The sequence below is a fragment of the Micromesistius poutassou genome (genome assembly GCF_964030765.1).
Source record: "Micromesistius poutassou genome assembly, chromosome: 16".
Lineage (NCBI taxonomy): Eukaryota > Metazoa > Chordata > Actinopteri > Gadiformes > Gadidae > Micromesistius > Micromesistius poutassou.
In genome coordinates, this window is record NC_140286.1 from 5,739,847 (window position 1) to 5,756,278 (window position 16,432).

General features: G+C 41.2%; 2 protein-coding genes across 2 annotated transcripts; both read right to left on the minus strand.

Annotated features, from left to right (window-relative positions):
- Positions 1-3,220: 3,220 nt before the first annotated feature.
- Positions 3,221-11,645, minus strand: dnajb6a (DnaJ heat shock protein family (Hsp40) member B6a). The gene is made up of 10 exons (XM_084480543.1): positions 11,520-11,645; positions 10,578-10,684; positions 10,121-10,230; positions 9,641-9,703; positions 9,426-9,536; positions 8,528-8,674; positions 8,027-8,222; positions 7,458-7,528; positions 4,839-5,027; positions 3,221-4,338 (listed from the first exon to the last, which is right to left on the minus strand). Exons 2-10 carry the CDS (start codon positions 10,640-10,642, stop codon positions 4,271-4,273), a joined length of 1,020 nt encoding a protein of 339 aa, XP_084336669.1. The 5' UTR covers positions 10,643-10,684; positions 11,520-11,645; the 3' UTR covers positions 3,221-4,270.
- Positions 11,646-11,955: 310 nt separating this feature from the next.
- On the minus strand, positions 11,956-15,198 carry LOC311360344 (stress-associated endoplasmic reticulum protein 1). Its single transcript, XM_084480411.1, has 3 exons — positions 14,961-15,198; positions 14,492-14,567; positions 11,956-12,888 (listed from the first exon to the last, which is right to left on the minus strand). The coding sequence occupies exons 1-3, from the start codon at positions 15,042-15,044 to the stop codon at positions 12,848-12,850; spliced, it is 201 nt and encodes a 66-aa protein (XP_084336537.1). The 5' UTR covers positions 15,045-15,198; the 3' UTR covers positions 11,956-12,847.
- Positions 15,199-16,432: the final 1,234 nt, after the last annotated feature.

Consider the following 16,432-nt stretch of genomic DNA (forward strand, 5'->3'; position numbering starts at 1 on the left):
GCCTGTAGCCCATTAAACGAGTTAATCAGAACCGAATCCACATATCGCCTGGAACCTGAACCAACTCCAATTAAGTAATCGTAATCAGTTGTCGAAGATTAAGTACAACATTAGGTTCACAAGTTTACCTTGAAATGTCATGATATGTTAAAGAGACTACTTTAAAGTGCAGGTATTCTTCTCTGTTGTATTATATAGATAGAGATTTTATATAATATCGACCCTCAAGTATCATCTAAGAAAGCCTTCCACAGCCACAGAATATCAGTTATATATCCATAACTACTGCGCGCCCATCTTATTGGAGTTGGACCCATGGATGAATGATCTACAATGAATGACTTTGTACCTGCGTAAAAGTTGCTGTCTTTCTCTCTTCAACCCCAACGCTTCGTCTCCTAGGGGTGCACGACCAGGACGAAGAGTTATCCAAGCTTTGGCTTCGCGTCCCATTCGATTCCGGCTGCAAGCCTCCTGTAAGCACACAGACCAATGTCTCTGCTCCACATGTTTCGGGGGTCGCGATCCTCGTGGAAAAAAGTGAGAACACCTAGGGCAGGGGTGGTGACCTTTGCCGGATCATCAACATCCTGCAAACTCGGGCCAAAGCGCCGATCGCCATGAAGAAATGAAAAAAAGAAGGACCCACCGATACGCAGCGCTGTGGATCTGATGCCCTGGGGGGAACAGGCTACCGTCCGAGCGTGTAAAAATAAAAGGATAAGTGCGCGGAGGGAGGGAGGGAGCGAGGGAGGGAGAGCAGGGGCTAATTGGATTGGAGCGCATAGGCCTGCATCACCAAGGACAGCTCCGGTCCAGAGCCAGCAGCACTCCGGCCAGCTCGCAGATCGATGCGTGAAAAGAAGGCGAATAGATCCGTCTCTATCTCAGGACAACTTTCTGCTTGTTTGCAGGACTGTGCTTCGTTAAAAGGAGTGGATGATGTCAGTGGAATTCACCCATGATAGCTGTAGGCCTACAAGTTGACTGCAACCAAACAGAACCGCAACAAACGAGTGCAGCAAAGCGATAGAGCTCAATACGAACTATTTACACAGAAAGAAATATATATAGGCTACTGTATATATATATATATATATATATATGTGTGTGTGTGTGTGTGTGTGTGTGTGTGTGTGTGTGTGTGTGTGTGTGTGTGTGTGTGTGTGTGTGTGTTATAATATGCTACACGTGTATTTCCTCTAAGCAGGGAATACACGTATATGGGACATTATCCACATGAATGCATCCACAACAGCCTCATTAAAACACATGTCTGAAACGGAAATCAACTCTCATTAGGTCCAAAACCCACCTTCATTGCATTAAATTCAATATCTACGTTTTTTTTTGACTATTCTACAACTGAATGATAGAAGCAAGCGTATTGAAAGTCTAAAGTTGAGAGTGCAGACTATAGTGAATGGGAATTGGGAAGTAACCTTCATAAGCTTAGATGTCCAGGGTCAATTCTTCATTAGTTTTCATATGAGTGTCATATTGATTAAGGACGCATCCCCCTCCCATTTCTACGTGGCAGCTTCGTTTAAGGCCTATAAATAGACAATATAGACTTGAGGTCATTCTAACCCAGTTCCCATGCATTCTCATAAGGTAATTCACTGCGTTCTCCAGGCGCCTCCCTAGCGCCACCCGCGGACACCGGAGGTGGTGCACGCTATTTTATGTTGAAACTCAACGTAATCCAGGGTTTGCACAAAAAAAACGCATCGCAAACGTGTACTTTTGGCGACAGATTTTCGCTGATGAAAACGTGTGCTTGTGTTGGAAAAAAAATCTCCCAATATTGCCAGTAGATGGCGCTGTTGAGATATATCAAATAGAACCAAGGTAAATAGGCTTTTACCACAGAGGTGTTGTATTAGGGGTGAACAGCGGTGTGTTTCAGGATGTTCATCATGGCCTGCCTTCAGACCCATAATAACTTAATGAGCTGCACCCCAACTGTTACTCTGTGGTAGAGGCCTGTGCTTAACCTTCGTCATTCACTCAAAACACTTAAGAATTGTTGGAATATGAATATGTAGTAATTATATAGTTTACACTTGCTTTCTTGTGAATTGACACATAAAAACCCATAAAAGGGTTAATATAAAATTGTTTAAACTCTGAGCCTTTTATTATCTCTGAACACCAGTCAAGGACAATGTTGACAGTACAGACAGGCCAGATTCCCCCCTGTAGTTTGAAGAGGGGTAGCTGGGTCAATTAATTTCAACAATAACATGGTGAATTGTCAATGGTTGAATACATAGTGAAGCTGGGAGCAAGCACTGACCACTACACTAACTAACACTTTAGTGACCATTAAACCACCCAGTGTCACGGGATGAGGTTGAGTCCACTGCCCTCATGGGGGTGCAGTTTTAGCTGATGGTCAGGTGGCCATGGGGCTGTGGTGTCTTAAGGCAAAATGCTATGGATCTATTATAGTTTTCACGTGTGCAAGGTAAGATTTGCTTTATTATATTATTTGATATAGGGTGCATATGTATTTAAGGCTGCACCTCAGAGACACAAAAACAATACATCACATATATAGGCACACATCACATCAAATGTAAAAGTAGATTGTAGATCTACTGTAGGCCTATGTTCAGATAGAAGATTTGATCGCAGCCGTTCATCAGGTGAATAGAGCAGAAGCATTTGGTCCAAAGTGCATTTGGTCAGGGGTGTTATAAAGAACTTTGCACTCTTTGCACTGAGAGGGAGGCCGGTGTCAGTCACTATGGCCCCAGCTTTCCTTTGTACTGCAGAGTTGTATAGTAGAGCAGTAGGTTCTATTCTCTGCCCACCAACTAAATGCTGATCTTAACAATTTGGTTCAGCGTGTTCCTGCTTTTGACCTGGTAACCTGTCACCACAACATGTGGTGACGCTGTAACCAATGATACTTTAGACAAGGTTTAACACACATCTTCTTAAGTACACCCTGACTGACTTCCGAGTGCCTCAGTTCCCTGACTAAAAAACCCTCTCTTGTTCAAATGTCAGCTGGTCAGTGATATTTGCCCAGATATTTGATGTAGAGCTGACTTTGGAGATGGTGTGTGGTGAGATACAATGAAGGCTCTATGGGCTGAGGTGAGGTAGTGACCAGCGTGTGTGGAGGCTGGTAACTCTAGAAACAAAAAAGATTATATTGGCACGTCAATACAAAGGTTTAACACAAAACAGTTTCACACAAACAACAATATCATGTTTTGTAACCTTTTATTAAATCAAAGCTAGCATCACAAAGAAATTATATCAAAGATAAAAAGATTTAAAAAAAAATAGCGAATGTTAAGGACACAGTCAGGGCAAATGCCCTAGCGTAGGCCAAACATTTTTTTCAATATCACTGTTTAAAAAGGCGCTTTTTGAGGGTCTACCTATGCAAATCAAACAGATTTGTCAATGTTTTTGAGAATTGGTTTCGCTCTAAAGATGAATTGTGAGGACCAAAGTATACTATCAAGACTGGTCTTCTGTGGCTTGTTTTCGCTGTTCGTGCAACCATAAAGCTATACCAAGTTAAATGTGTAAATTTGCTGTTCACGTCTAATCAGCAGGGGAAAGAATCCATTAATAAAAACAAGCACAAAGTAAATACATTTTTTGTTTACCCACAACAAACAAAAGGATTTGGCAGTGCTGACAGGTTTAAATAGTTGAGTTTACCAGCCACTTAGAAGAGGCCTGTGCTACTATCTTACTGCAGTGCTGACCAATGATATCCAAACTTTCTTAAATACTGCTCCAACCGACACCAACAAACAACTACATCGGGCCAGCGTGCCAGACCCGTTGGTGGTTGTTGGCTGTAGGCAAACATCCTACGGATGGGGGTTTGTCTGTGGGTGTAACAACTCACACTCAAAACCCAGAAAAGGTAGCGTTCAATACAGTGCAAAACTGCATTGGCTGCTTTGACGCCCACACCTACACGCACCACACACAAACAAGCTAACCATTCATTTAAGCCTACGGGACAGGGAAGTGCATCCTTCTCCCTGCCTTAGCCTGTGTCCTGATCAAAGCATGGGAATATCTTAGTGAATGAAGAATCAAACATCTAAATCAAGACAACCAAAGTCAAATCTGTAGTGAATAAAAAAAATGGTGTGAGCGTTACACCTTTGCTGTTATTTTAAAATATTGAAAAGCCTTTGTGTGGATACTGTGTGTGTGTGTGTGTGTGTGTGTGTGTGTGTGTGTGTGTGTGTGTGTGTGTGTGTGTGTGTCTGCACGCACATGCTTGTCATCATGATCTCCTCTTCCTGACTGTATCTTCCACTGTACAGTTTCTTTTCCTCTTCAAGTCTGTGTGATCTGGGAATAAACATAGCAACAGCTTCTGTATCATAGTTCATGCCATTATTTTCTTGCTAGTGAGCCTAGGAATATATCTTTTTTTTTTAAGACATGGCATGTTCTATCTGCCACAACATGTGCACAGACTTTTAGTGGCATCACTTTTATGCATCATTCTTTTTTGATACATAACCCATTATTTATCTATTTAAATAAATGCAGTGACTTTCAAAAACCCTTTCCTGAAGAAATGATGCAATGAAACACATTAATCAGGTCTCCCTTATAACAAGGACACAACACTTATGGCTAGGAAGAAACAATGAATATGTGTACACCCTAGTGTTGCTGACATGTGTTGACCACTAGATGGCAGTAAACTCACGTGTATTAGCCAACCCATCTTAAGTGCCATCGGGGCCTGTGGCAGCCCATTGCCTAAGCCAAATCTTTTGGATTCTAATCCTTAACCTGGAAACGGGGGGGGGGGGGGGGGGGGGGGGGGTTGCTCTGCTTACCTGCTCCTGAACCCTGTGCCTCTCTGTGTGAGTCTGCTCGTTTGGAGGCGGGGGGGCTCTGAGTGTGTTGTTGGGATTGGGGAAGGGAGGAAGAGTAGGAGGAGGAGGAGGAGGACATGTGCGGGTGAGGGTACGTATGCCTGCCAGCACCGCCCTCCACAGCAGGGACAGGTGTGTTGCTGTCTTTACCTGCAGTAGGTGAGAACACAGCACAGCTTCACATTTAACAGTGCACCGCATCCAGGCTCATCCTTGCTGCCGCTGGCCTTGCGTGCAGTGTGTGTGTGTTGAATTGGGTTATCGTTCATGCTACTATAATGGATCCTTAATAATCCTTGAGTCTCAAACTCAAAGCATAAAGTTTACCTTTATGATTATTTTTAAATATTAAAGAAAATGAGATATTTTTGTATTTTTTTGTATTTCAAGGAAGAAATATTCTTCTTTGTGTTTCAAATTATTTTCAAAACAAAGATGTACCCTTCCGGTATGGGTAAAATATTATATATTCTGATTGGGACTACAAGTGAAAATGTTTGCATTCTTTTATATACTAATTTTACATTTTGTTTAGTCATTAAAATTATATTTTTTATAATAATTTTATAATATTCAAATAAGTATATAATAACTAAATTATTATCAAAGTAGAAATTATACTAACTAATACTACTACTAGAAAGAGACTCTAATCACATTTAAAAAAAAAAGGATGTTTGGCCTACAAAAGTTGGACAGCCATGCAGATATACGGTGAAATAGGCTCAAAGGTTCATTATAATTTACATGCAACATAAAATGAACATGCTTCAATATAGTTTTCATTTTTTTAGTTAAGGGGACATGAGGAGGCTGGTTTTGTGGATTATAAATACGGGCAAAAAAGTTGCTTGCGTTGTGTATTCAAAATGTTTGCCTTTCACAATAAATAGCACATTACTGCAGAAAAGAACAAAGAAAAATGCAGACACATTTCAAAGAGAAGAGAAAAAGGGGAAATACCTATGCCCAGCAGAGAGTTGTGCAGAACGTGCAGGAAATCCTCTGATTAATTTGGGTTAGTTAATACCTAGCATGCTACTTGTTGCAGAAGAGAAGCTGTAGAAAAGCTGATTTTTGAAGAAAGTCTCAAATTGATTATTCATGAAAACACTTGATTGTTCATGTCTAAGATCTCTGTGCAAAATATTGGTCTTCATTGCTGTTAACCGAGTCTGGTACTGCTGGAAGTCGAGTGATCTTAGTCTATAGTTAAAGCGATTGATTTGGGACGCATGTGCTGCTTTCAATACAACTCCTCAAACCATCCCTCCCCTTATTCTGACTGCATTAATCACATTCATGGAGGTCTACCACACGTTAAGAGTGTATAACGTGTGGCTATTTCTGTTGCAGCAAGCGCACATGTTACCCAAAACAACCGCGTCTCTATTGATGCAATGATAAATGTCAAAGAAAGCGCACAAGCAAACCCCAGACTTTGACATCCCCAAAACAGGGCGAAAAATTAATATTTATTGGTTAACAAATTACACAAAAACTCCTCCAATTGCCATAAATTGTTTATAGCATTACTTTTCCTTGTACCACATGTGCATCGTAATGCAACGTTAACATTTAAGACTCAACATTTACTGGACATACATGCTGATTAAATAGGTACAAAAAAGAAATACACATTGCAATTAGAACATATCAAACCGCATACACATTCTACCAGCTTTTGCTTCACTTAAAAAAAAAAAGATATTAGTAGAGGGTGACAAGCAGAGAGGGACCCGGGCAAATCAAACAGGTATTTGGTCAATCTTTTTTTTTTGTTATAGCTTCTAGGAAAGTTCAGCTTTGTAATCTTTTTTTTTTATTCTCATGCTTCATTTCCTGAATGCACACTGTGTTGTCTAAGCACAGGTCAAAGGCCAGAAGCCCGTTGGTGGAAAGAGCGACAGAGCAAGTTAAGATATATAGATGAAAACTGAGGAAAAAAGAATATGGTGAGACCACAACTAAGTGAAGTGCACACACACACACACACACACACACACACGCAAGCTCACACGCAAGCTCTCACACACGCAAGCTCTCTCACACACACACACACACACACACACGACTTAAGGAAGGAGATTTCTAAATTCTATACATAATATTATCAACACTGTGGTCCCAAATAATTTTTTTTGTCAAAAATGTCAACACCACCCTGAGCCAAATATAATGACAGCATCAAATTCAAAGTACCATCATGTAAAAAAGAAATGCATAGGAAAAGAAACTGCCTAAAAACAAAGAAAAAGGACTGACCTATCAGTGGATAATAAATAAGTGAGGAGATGGTAAGAAAAACAATGCATAAAAACAAATCAATCAAGTACATACATCCGAATAATAGTACAGCACTGTAAATAGCATTTGTTGCTTTTTTTTGTTTTTGTTTTTCAAGTTTGTGTCTCTTGTGCTGCTGACAAGACGGGAGTGGAACCCGAACAGGAAGTTAACAGATCTCCTGTGGTCGATGCTTCTCCACCCCCCAAAATCTACACCCCCACCCACCCACCCCCACCACCCCCCTGTTTTTGTCTGTTTACTTGTTATCCAGTCGCAGGTGCTGTTCCTTACCATTAATGGTGAGCGAGCGAAGCTGACCGTCCTCCTCCACCTCAACTCGCTCCTGCCCGTTCTCCATGATTCTGGGTCCAAAAAACACACAAAGGTTACTCAGAAATGCACATTCCCAATACATAATAGTCTCACGTTCCCTCAGCCTGCTGCAACACAAACCAATAGAATAAGTCATTATGTGACAGAATCTTCTGTCTAGCTGCAGCTGCATGCTCCAGCGAGAGGTTGCTGGTCAACTGCTCTGTATTTGCTTGTTTTGGTCGTTTCAAACTACAGAACGAGCCCCAGTCGTAAACAAACGTGCATCACTTGACATTTTGGTGGTATTTTGAGTGTTTGGGAGTAGACGCGAACACAGCCCTTTCGCTTTCACCCGGTATCAGGTAACTGGGGTGGTTCAGCTACAGGCAGAATGAATGAAACGTACTCGGCAATGGTGGACACACACACACACACACACACACACACACACACACACACACACACACACACACACACACACACACACACACACACACACACACACACACACACACACACACACACACACACACACACACACACACCTTTTAGTGGTGATCTTCCTGCCGTTGATGAACTTGGTGGAGGTGGAGACGGAGCGGAAGCTGCCCATGCCTCCGCCGCCTCCTCCGCCGCCCCCGCCGAAGGAGGAGGAGGAGAAGGAGGTGAAGCCGCCTCCCCCTAGGCTGCCCATGGTGCTCATATGGCCCATGGAGTTCAGCGCGCCGAAGGAACCGAAGCCTGGCGGCCCAGGAGACGAGGAGATGAGGAGACAAGCGGTCAGGAGAAGAGGACAGGGGGAGACAAAGGGTCAGGGTCAGAATGATGCAAACCTCGGCTACTGGTGCTGCATAGTCTTTATTATTATAGTATAATAAGAGTAGTATTTCTTCTTATTAAAAAATAATAACAATAATTGCCCATTTCTTTGCACTGTTCCATCATGTGATTATCAAATTCCTAATTTGAACTGGTCTACCGTCGATGGTGCGATCGATCCGATCAGCACCGATACGAACAGTGGCCAAGCAGGCTTCAGTTCTCACCTGGGTCAAACGGAGAGAAGCCGGCGCCGAACGGCGGGAACCCACCGAACCCGCCAAAGAACGGGCCGCCCGTCCGGCTGCGACTCACGCGGCTGTGGTGCCGCCTGCCGCCGCCGAAGAACGGGTCGTTAGCGAACGGATCGCCACCTGGGAGAACGAATGACAGTCAGGGACAGAGATAAAGGGAGGGCAAGGCGAGATGGGGTGCGTTCAAACGCTGGATCATTTTGGGGTTATATTTGGTCATATATATGCACATGGTGCAGTGCATGCTCTACTCCACGGGCTGATTCCTCAGGAGGATTGGAGTTGTCCCCTGCTTTAATCAGGTATCAGAATCTACCGGTCATCTAGTTTCTAAAGAAAGGCTTTTTTCTTTTTCTTTTTTTGCTCCGGCCTACACGTCTCCACTGCCGAATTCAGAGTAACCAGATCCAAAGATCCAGAACGAGATACAGGGTATTCCGACCAACCACAACGTGGTGTTGGGCTAGGCATTACAGTCACCTGCATCGGTTATGTTTCTAAGGGAACTATGTTCTTGAACACTGAGTTGTGTTTGGTCAAAGTACTGTTCTGGACTTCTGATCCGGTTACTAAAAGTGTTACGGCAAGCAGACACGTTTAAGCTGGAGCATTTAAAAACACTCACGCCCCACGTCTGTCTGGAGTGTCTAGTTCCCTGCCTTTCATGCTGAACGTGTGTTTAAAGGCGAACGTGTAGTAAATCGAATAAACTTAGGATTAAGTAATGAAATCAACGTCAAGTCTAGACAGATACATACACAAACCATTTCAAAGACTGGAGGCATCTCAAAAATAACTGATCAAAGTTACACTAGAACAAATGAATACCGGAAAACTAATTGTTGAGGAAAATTTAAGTCTAAACACTCACCAAAGAATTCAGCAAACGGATCTGTACCACCGAAGAACTCCCTGAACACATCCTCTGGGTTCCGGAAGGTGAAGTTTTCATGGAAGTGGCCTCCGTTGTGGTAACTGCTGCCTGCAGAACAACAAGACAAAATCCGACGTCAACCCACCTCAGAATACAGGACCATCAAAACACCAGCAACTCCTGAAGGCTTCCTCCAACAACAGCACTCTTACCTCCCCCACTTCCATTTGTCAATCCTTCTTTGCCATACCGGTCGTATAGGTTCCTCTTGTTTGCTGCGGGATACAGAAACAGAAGATCAAAGTGTGATGGTTAGTATGTGAAACTGATCATCACCAGTCAATCTATTCAATAACGATAATATCTTCCGCTGACGTAACCCTTGCTCTAGGTGTTTTTAGTAGTGTGACTGTATTCAATGTATCCTGGGATAGAACTGAAGCAATGTTTGGCTGATGTCGCACATCTAGTTTGTGAAGTTCGGAGGGTTGACTAATGACACTTAGGTTTGCATTTGTTGGGAGTGCAGTAACTCATGTTCGATGTTGAATGCTCATTTAAAAAAAAAAACTAAAACTAAAACCTGGCAGAATCTTACACCAAATGTTATGCTCTAAATGTTCCAAGGTTGGAAATGAAAAGAAAGCATTTTAACATTTAATTTCAAATGGAATATTTGTGTCGTTACATACCATCTGACAGGACTTCATACGCTTCGGAAAGCTCCTTGAATTTCCTCTCCGCCTCGTCCTTATTCTCTGGGTTTTTGTCTGGATGCCACTTCAGGGCCAGTTTTCTGTAACTAAACAGAGTAGCATAACAAACATCATGCGCTTGCGATCCTCAGTTGGTTGGTTATGTACTTAACATGAATGGAAAATGCAACTTCATTAATCTATATTCTCTTAGCAACCCTTTGGTGATATGACTGATATGATTTCGCTCTTTATAACAAACATCACATATACATATATATACAGGATATATATACATACATACACACACACATATATATATATATATATATTTAAAAAAAAAATATATATATATATATATATATATATATATATTTAAATCTGGTGACATGACCTGATATAATTTTTCCTTCATTGGAAGGTAGTCGACACAGTGCCATTAACTGATACTCACGCTTTTTTGATGTCTTCGGCAGAACTCTCTCTCCGAACACCTAATATCTGGTAATATTCCACCATGGTGAATGGAGAATTTGAGAGATGTCACAAGGGCTGATCAACCTGGAACGACAAAAACAAAAAAGTGATCAATACTTCTTAATTGGTATTTTGAAAGTATAGACCATTAAATCACCTTTTGAAAATGTCTTCACATGTAAGGTCTAAAACGAATTTCTGTGCAGCAGCATGTGTTGAGTATAATAAGATATTCATGAAATTATTGTTTTATTTGAAAACGTTTTCCTTTCTGTAATCAAATGGAAAATCCCATGTTGCTATGCAGTGTGCTTCATATTCTGTCTTCAGTCGGAAATGCCACATTCTGCAGGTTTTACCGAAATAATGTGTGCAAATAATAGTAGTATAAAATGGAGAAACAAGTGAAGTCCATAAAGGAGGGCTGTGGGGTCATACAGCCTGTTTCTGTTTAGGTAGGCCTTTATTAAATCACACAATATAAATGTTAGAAAATGTGTTTTAACTATCCTAAATGACTAAAATCTTATATGCTCTCATGTATATATGTAGACTATGGTTGTAGACGGATTCATTCAACACTAGGACAACTTTATTGCGGTATTTGACTAGTTGATTGTCATAGCTGATACTGGCTAACAAAACACATTCGCCTGAATGCTTGATTATATGTCGATGCTGCCAGTTCCAATGTACATTTCTAGGGAGTATTTCGAATCGGTGTTTTTTCATCCAATAACCCAGAAGTACCTCTGGACCCCCAGCAGCATGTATATTGGGATCTCGATGTTGTGTTTTGAGGAGATAGCTCGCGTCGGCTAGCTCCGCTAACACAGCCTTTCGTGCTAACGGTGGCTAACCTCATTGAACAACAAAACACAGAAGATATACAGAGGTATCTACATATACAAACATTTACCTTGCTGGCCCTAATGTCCAATGTCGCTCGATGTATTGTAATGATGAGGATTAACCACCACGAAATTGTATTGTTGGTGTGTAGATGCTAGCAAGTTTTCTTCCTGATCAGCAGCCTAGAGGTTGTTATGGATTTGACGTCACATCCGCTTACACATCTTCATCCCCTGCACCGCCACATGGGGTTTTTAAGTCATCAAAATAAGAAGTGTTTCACCAATTTTACATTTATAAATCAAAAATAACTGTTAAAGAGACTTGTTTTGTGTCAATTTCAGTTGTAATATTGGAAGGTAGTTTCGCGAATACACTGCCGACTCTGGGGTGTTGGGAGTCTTCAGCCGAAATCTTTGGTAGTGAGCATACCTGACATGGTGGCACATGAGTGTGTTGTGACTCTGTGAGAGCATAAAAAAAAACGATCTATGCAGAACACATAGTTTGATGTGTTGAAAAAATGTATAAATCTTTATTTTACTTGGCAACAGAATCTAATTTCCATTACAGAATTTATTGTTCCCCCGTCAAATACCATATAACCCTGAATCAGAATTGCACAAAAGATAAGGACGCTTTTCAAACACAAAGGCATTAGTGATTTTCTGAGAGTAATGACTTCATATGATGTAACATAATTAGAAAATTGGCTTAACATTTTGAATTTGATGCATGCAATTAGGTGACCAGGATGGTAATGAAATATGCTCCTCCTGTTCCTTTCATACAGCACTGTTTGTATATCTTGAAATTGTGTAAAACTGTGAATTTCACAACAGTTTTGTCATTACTAAACCACATTCTGGTCCAATTACCAAAGAAACAAAATACAAAAAAAAAAATCATAAAACTATTAAATACGATTTTGTAAAGACACTGAGAAAAGAATACACCATTGGGCAAATGTAAATTACACCCTTAGAATTAAAAAATAATTAGGAAAGACTTCACAGACCCATAGGCTAACCTGTCTTATACCTGAGAGTAAAATGATCATCAGATAAAAAAGAAAATGGAATGCATTTTTTCCCCAGCAATATTCACCATTCAACTGTTATCATGGATTCATTTAGGTATAGATATGGTAAAGCCTCAATGTAGTCAACTAGCAAAGAGTGTAAAAATGAATGCAACAGGAATGCCAGAAGACACAAAATAAATGCAGCAAACCCAGAACAAAATGTCCTAATAAGGTGCAGAAATGTTATGAGAAATGTGTCAGTGGCTTAGGTATTGGACGACAGGATCGATAGGGGGCGCCATTGGTCAAGAGAACAGGGAAGAAGACATTGATCAAGCAGAATGAAAAGCCTCCTTCTTCCATGCATCATTTTACATCCCCATCCGGATACTTTGGATAATCTGGAAGATAGCTGTACAGAAAGAAAAAACAAGATTGTATTAAATCCAGTTGAGATTACTGTATTCTGTAGAATAAAAAACAATTAAATTAATTTTTAAAAAGTCTTCGTTAAATTTAGATGGGAGGATTGCATTCTGCCTAGACCGGGTAAATAATGCAAACATGGAGAAAATTGCAGAAAGATTACAGTTGGGAAAAGACATGTTTCACCATTAATACAGGCTATGCAATAACTTTGGTCACCTCTTTTCTTATTACTATCCATCTATCTTTTTCTTTCTTCCTTATATTACACTTGGTTTCTGTGCTCTCAGGTATGAGCCACACGGTATGTTTGGTTAATACTACTGTTATTGTAGTGTTAATTCATTGGTGGTACTAGAGGTGAGGTATTTGATGCGTACTGCTTTTTAAATGCATTTTGAAATGCATTATCACCAGTTAATTGTGGAGTGAGGCATTTCATAACAATGTTTAGAACAGACATGAGAATATAAGTAAAGAAAGTATAATTGTACAAGCATCTCCTCCAAATGGTATGCTCTGTATGCTGAATAAAAAAAAATGTTAAAAGAACACAATTAACACTGTACAGAGACAGGTAGATAAGAGAACATAATCAGGAAATTTGTCGTATCAGAATATGACCCACACTCTGAACTAGGTTGTCAAATACACTGACACTGACAGCCGGACAATATGTTGAGTCAATAGAAAAGGATTTTGAGTCTCCAGCAAGCATGGCTAATTCGTGAAAATTGACATCTTGTGTACACAGATGTAGATGCCAAGTTGGGGATAATTATGAGTAAAATAAGACAGAGCACACAAGTAAACCTTTTTTTTTTTTCCAGAATCAACATTTCATGCCATTTTAAATAGCCTGAAAAATGATCACTTAAAATAACATTTTGGATAGGATTTATTAATTTCGATATATTGATGTTTTCGTGTTGCAAGCATAAAGACTTGTTATCAACATGCTGCTGCTTGGTTAACAAACCCATTAATGTTTGCTTTGTGTGCTAGGTATACTGGCTGTCCTTGAGAGGGTAAAAGCTAAAAATGGTGTAAACAAGACAAGGCGCCACTGCAGATACTGTACACCTGTGTGAATTAAACCACCTGAGGGGAAAGCCACAAATCTTATCATTTACAATTTGTTGTTTAACTAGGCCTTCAAGTACAAGATTCAATTATGTTCATAGTTAGAAATTGGGTCATTAGTATGTGTGCTGCAGATAAAAATTGTTATAAGTAGTTCAAAAGATGAACTCAAATCAGTTGAAAAAACTGCCATAAACTCTAGACACTGAATGGGAGCCCTTCTAGAGATTTGTGGACAACGTTATGTGAATATCTCAACTTTTGACAATCATTTAGATAGTAGAAATTTGTTAAAATTAAAACATGTAACTAAGCAACATCCAGAATGTAGAGCATTGTGAATAGGTGACAACACGTACAAAATGAATATTGTACGTTTTTCTCCACCGTATGGGCCATAATTCACTAGGTATTACCGAGCCACATTTGATGGTTGCCAGTTCCAATGTACATTGTAGTCCACGACCATGGATAGCAAACATCGCATTGATCCACAAACAACTCACCAGAGCCACACACAACAAAGATGAAGAGAGCCAGAAGCCAGGGTCCCACCGCCACCTTCTCATCTTGGGTCCCCCTCTGCGAACAGACCAGACACCCATGGGAAGAAGTCGTCAGTCTACAGGCCAGCTCACGAACGGAAGGAGGACGTGGGCTTCGCCGTATGTCTTCCCACATATGGGCATTAAGAACGGGCTAACGTTTTTTGCAATGTTATTTGATATCATGAGAGGGTCTATTCAAGTCACTGGACTTTCAAGTACCCATATGTCGAATGTATTAAATGAAACAAAAGCTCGAGTTCAACATGGGAGCGAAATCGTAAGGTTAGTTTGAATAGGTCACTGTATCAGTAGATATATGCAACAACATCCCATCATCTCGAGTAGCTAGATAACATGATCTAATCACACTTCACACCAAGAGCCACCTTAGAACCTGTAACTAGAAGGAAATAGACAAGTTCTGTACCGATGATTTGGCGACGTTGCCCCTCTGCGTGATGTTTTTGCTGTGTTTTTCGTTGGCCATTCGGATTCTCTGTTTCGCCACCATCTTGCAGGTTATGTTACCTTTCCACCGCCCGTAAGAAAAATACGTAACAAACTGTTTCTTAACAGACGTTCTTCTTGGTGTGTAAGTGATCGTGGCCGTCAAATGTTTAAGGCTGAATGCTACGTAGACAAACACCGTAGTCCCCACCCACACAGGAAGAACGTGTTTAAAATGTTGTTTCTTCTTCCGCCCGACAAAGAATGTAGCGATACAGAGTTGTAGACGGGCGCCCCCAGTGGCGTTGCAGCGGTACTGTAGCCCGTCATTGCCATCACATCATGAACCATTTGTAGTGTGTAGTTTAGCTCTGCCTCATTTGAACCAGGGTTGCCAACTCTCACGCATCTGGCGTGACACTCACGCTTTCAGCATCAATCTCACGCTCTCACGCACACGCAACAAATGTCACGCCAAGAAAACAAAACAAAACCCGTTAGATCTCTTGTCGCTCCGGACGAGCGCTAAATCCGCTTTCACTCTAACCACACCAGTAGGCCTACTTAAGCCAATCAGAAATAGGGTAGGGGCTAGTCTTGGGTTTTGTCATATCCAGGGCTGTAGTGGTGGCTAAACGCATGTAAACGCCTTTTACCCACCTCTGGAATTTTGGAAATAGCGTTTACGCACCTCTGAGTGGCGTTTACGCACCAGTAGGCTAAATTATTTATTTTTTTATGTTTACATGCCTTAACGTCTTCCTAAATACATTTTGTGTAATTTTTAAAGTGGCAACATTCCATGTGTTGTAGGCTACCAACACAAGCACAAGCAATTATCTATATTTTTGCGCTGCATTAAGGTGCGTGTCTGTGTGACCAATCACTGCCTGTGTCAGTGACGATAACGTTACCACTAATTGTACACAGCTTTTATGTTTATTGCGTTGCTTTACAGCGTGGAACAAAGCTTATTTTTCTCTTACAATGCAATCTCGGCTTTAAAGTCACAACGGACAGGTGTGGATGAGCTGGTGTCAAAAACTCCGGCAACCATGCAGGAGCATGCTTCTGCACTTTGTGCGCAAGGAGAATATTGTATGGAACTTGCGGAAAAAAGTGCTGCCACGGCACGCATTCGACCCTAGGCATCAAGCAGCTGTCCGAGCAATTCAGCACACCTCACGTTTGCCGGGGGCAACAGCCACAGCAGATATCCGACCCTCAATGACCGATCGCGTGGCTGATTTAAAAATTCGCTTGTGCTCCTTCATTTCTGAGTTTGATCTGTCGTTTACAATCGCTCATCGACTCGTCACTTTGTGTCAGAAATTAGCGGAGGATAAACCCGCCCTTACGCACCGCTCCTTCCCGGAGCTCTTTGCTGTCGACACCACAGCGGGGCACAGAAACACAGGATTCGCTGTGGTTTCTGTGACATGAGAAACAGCT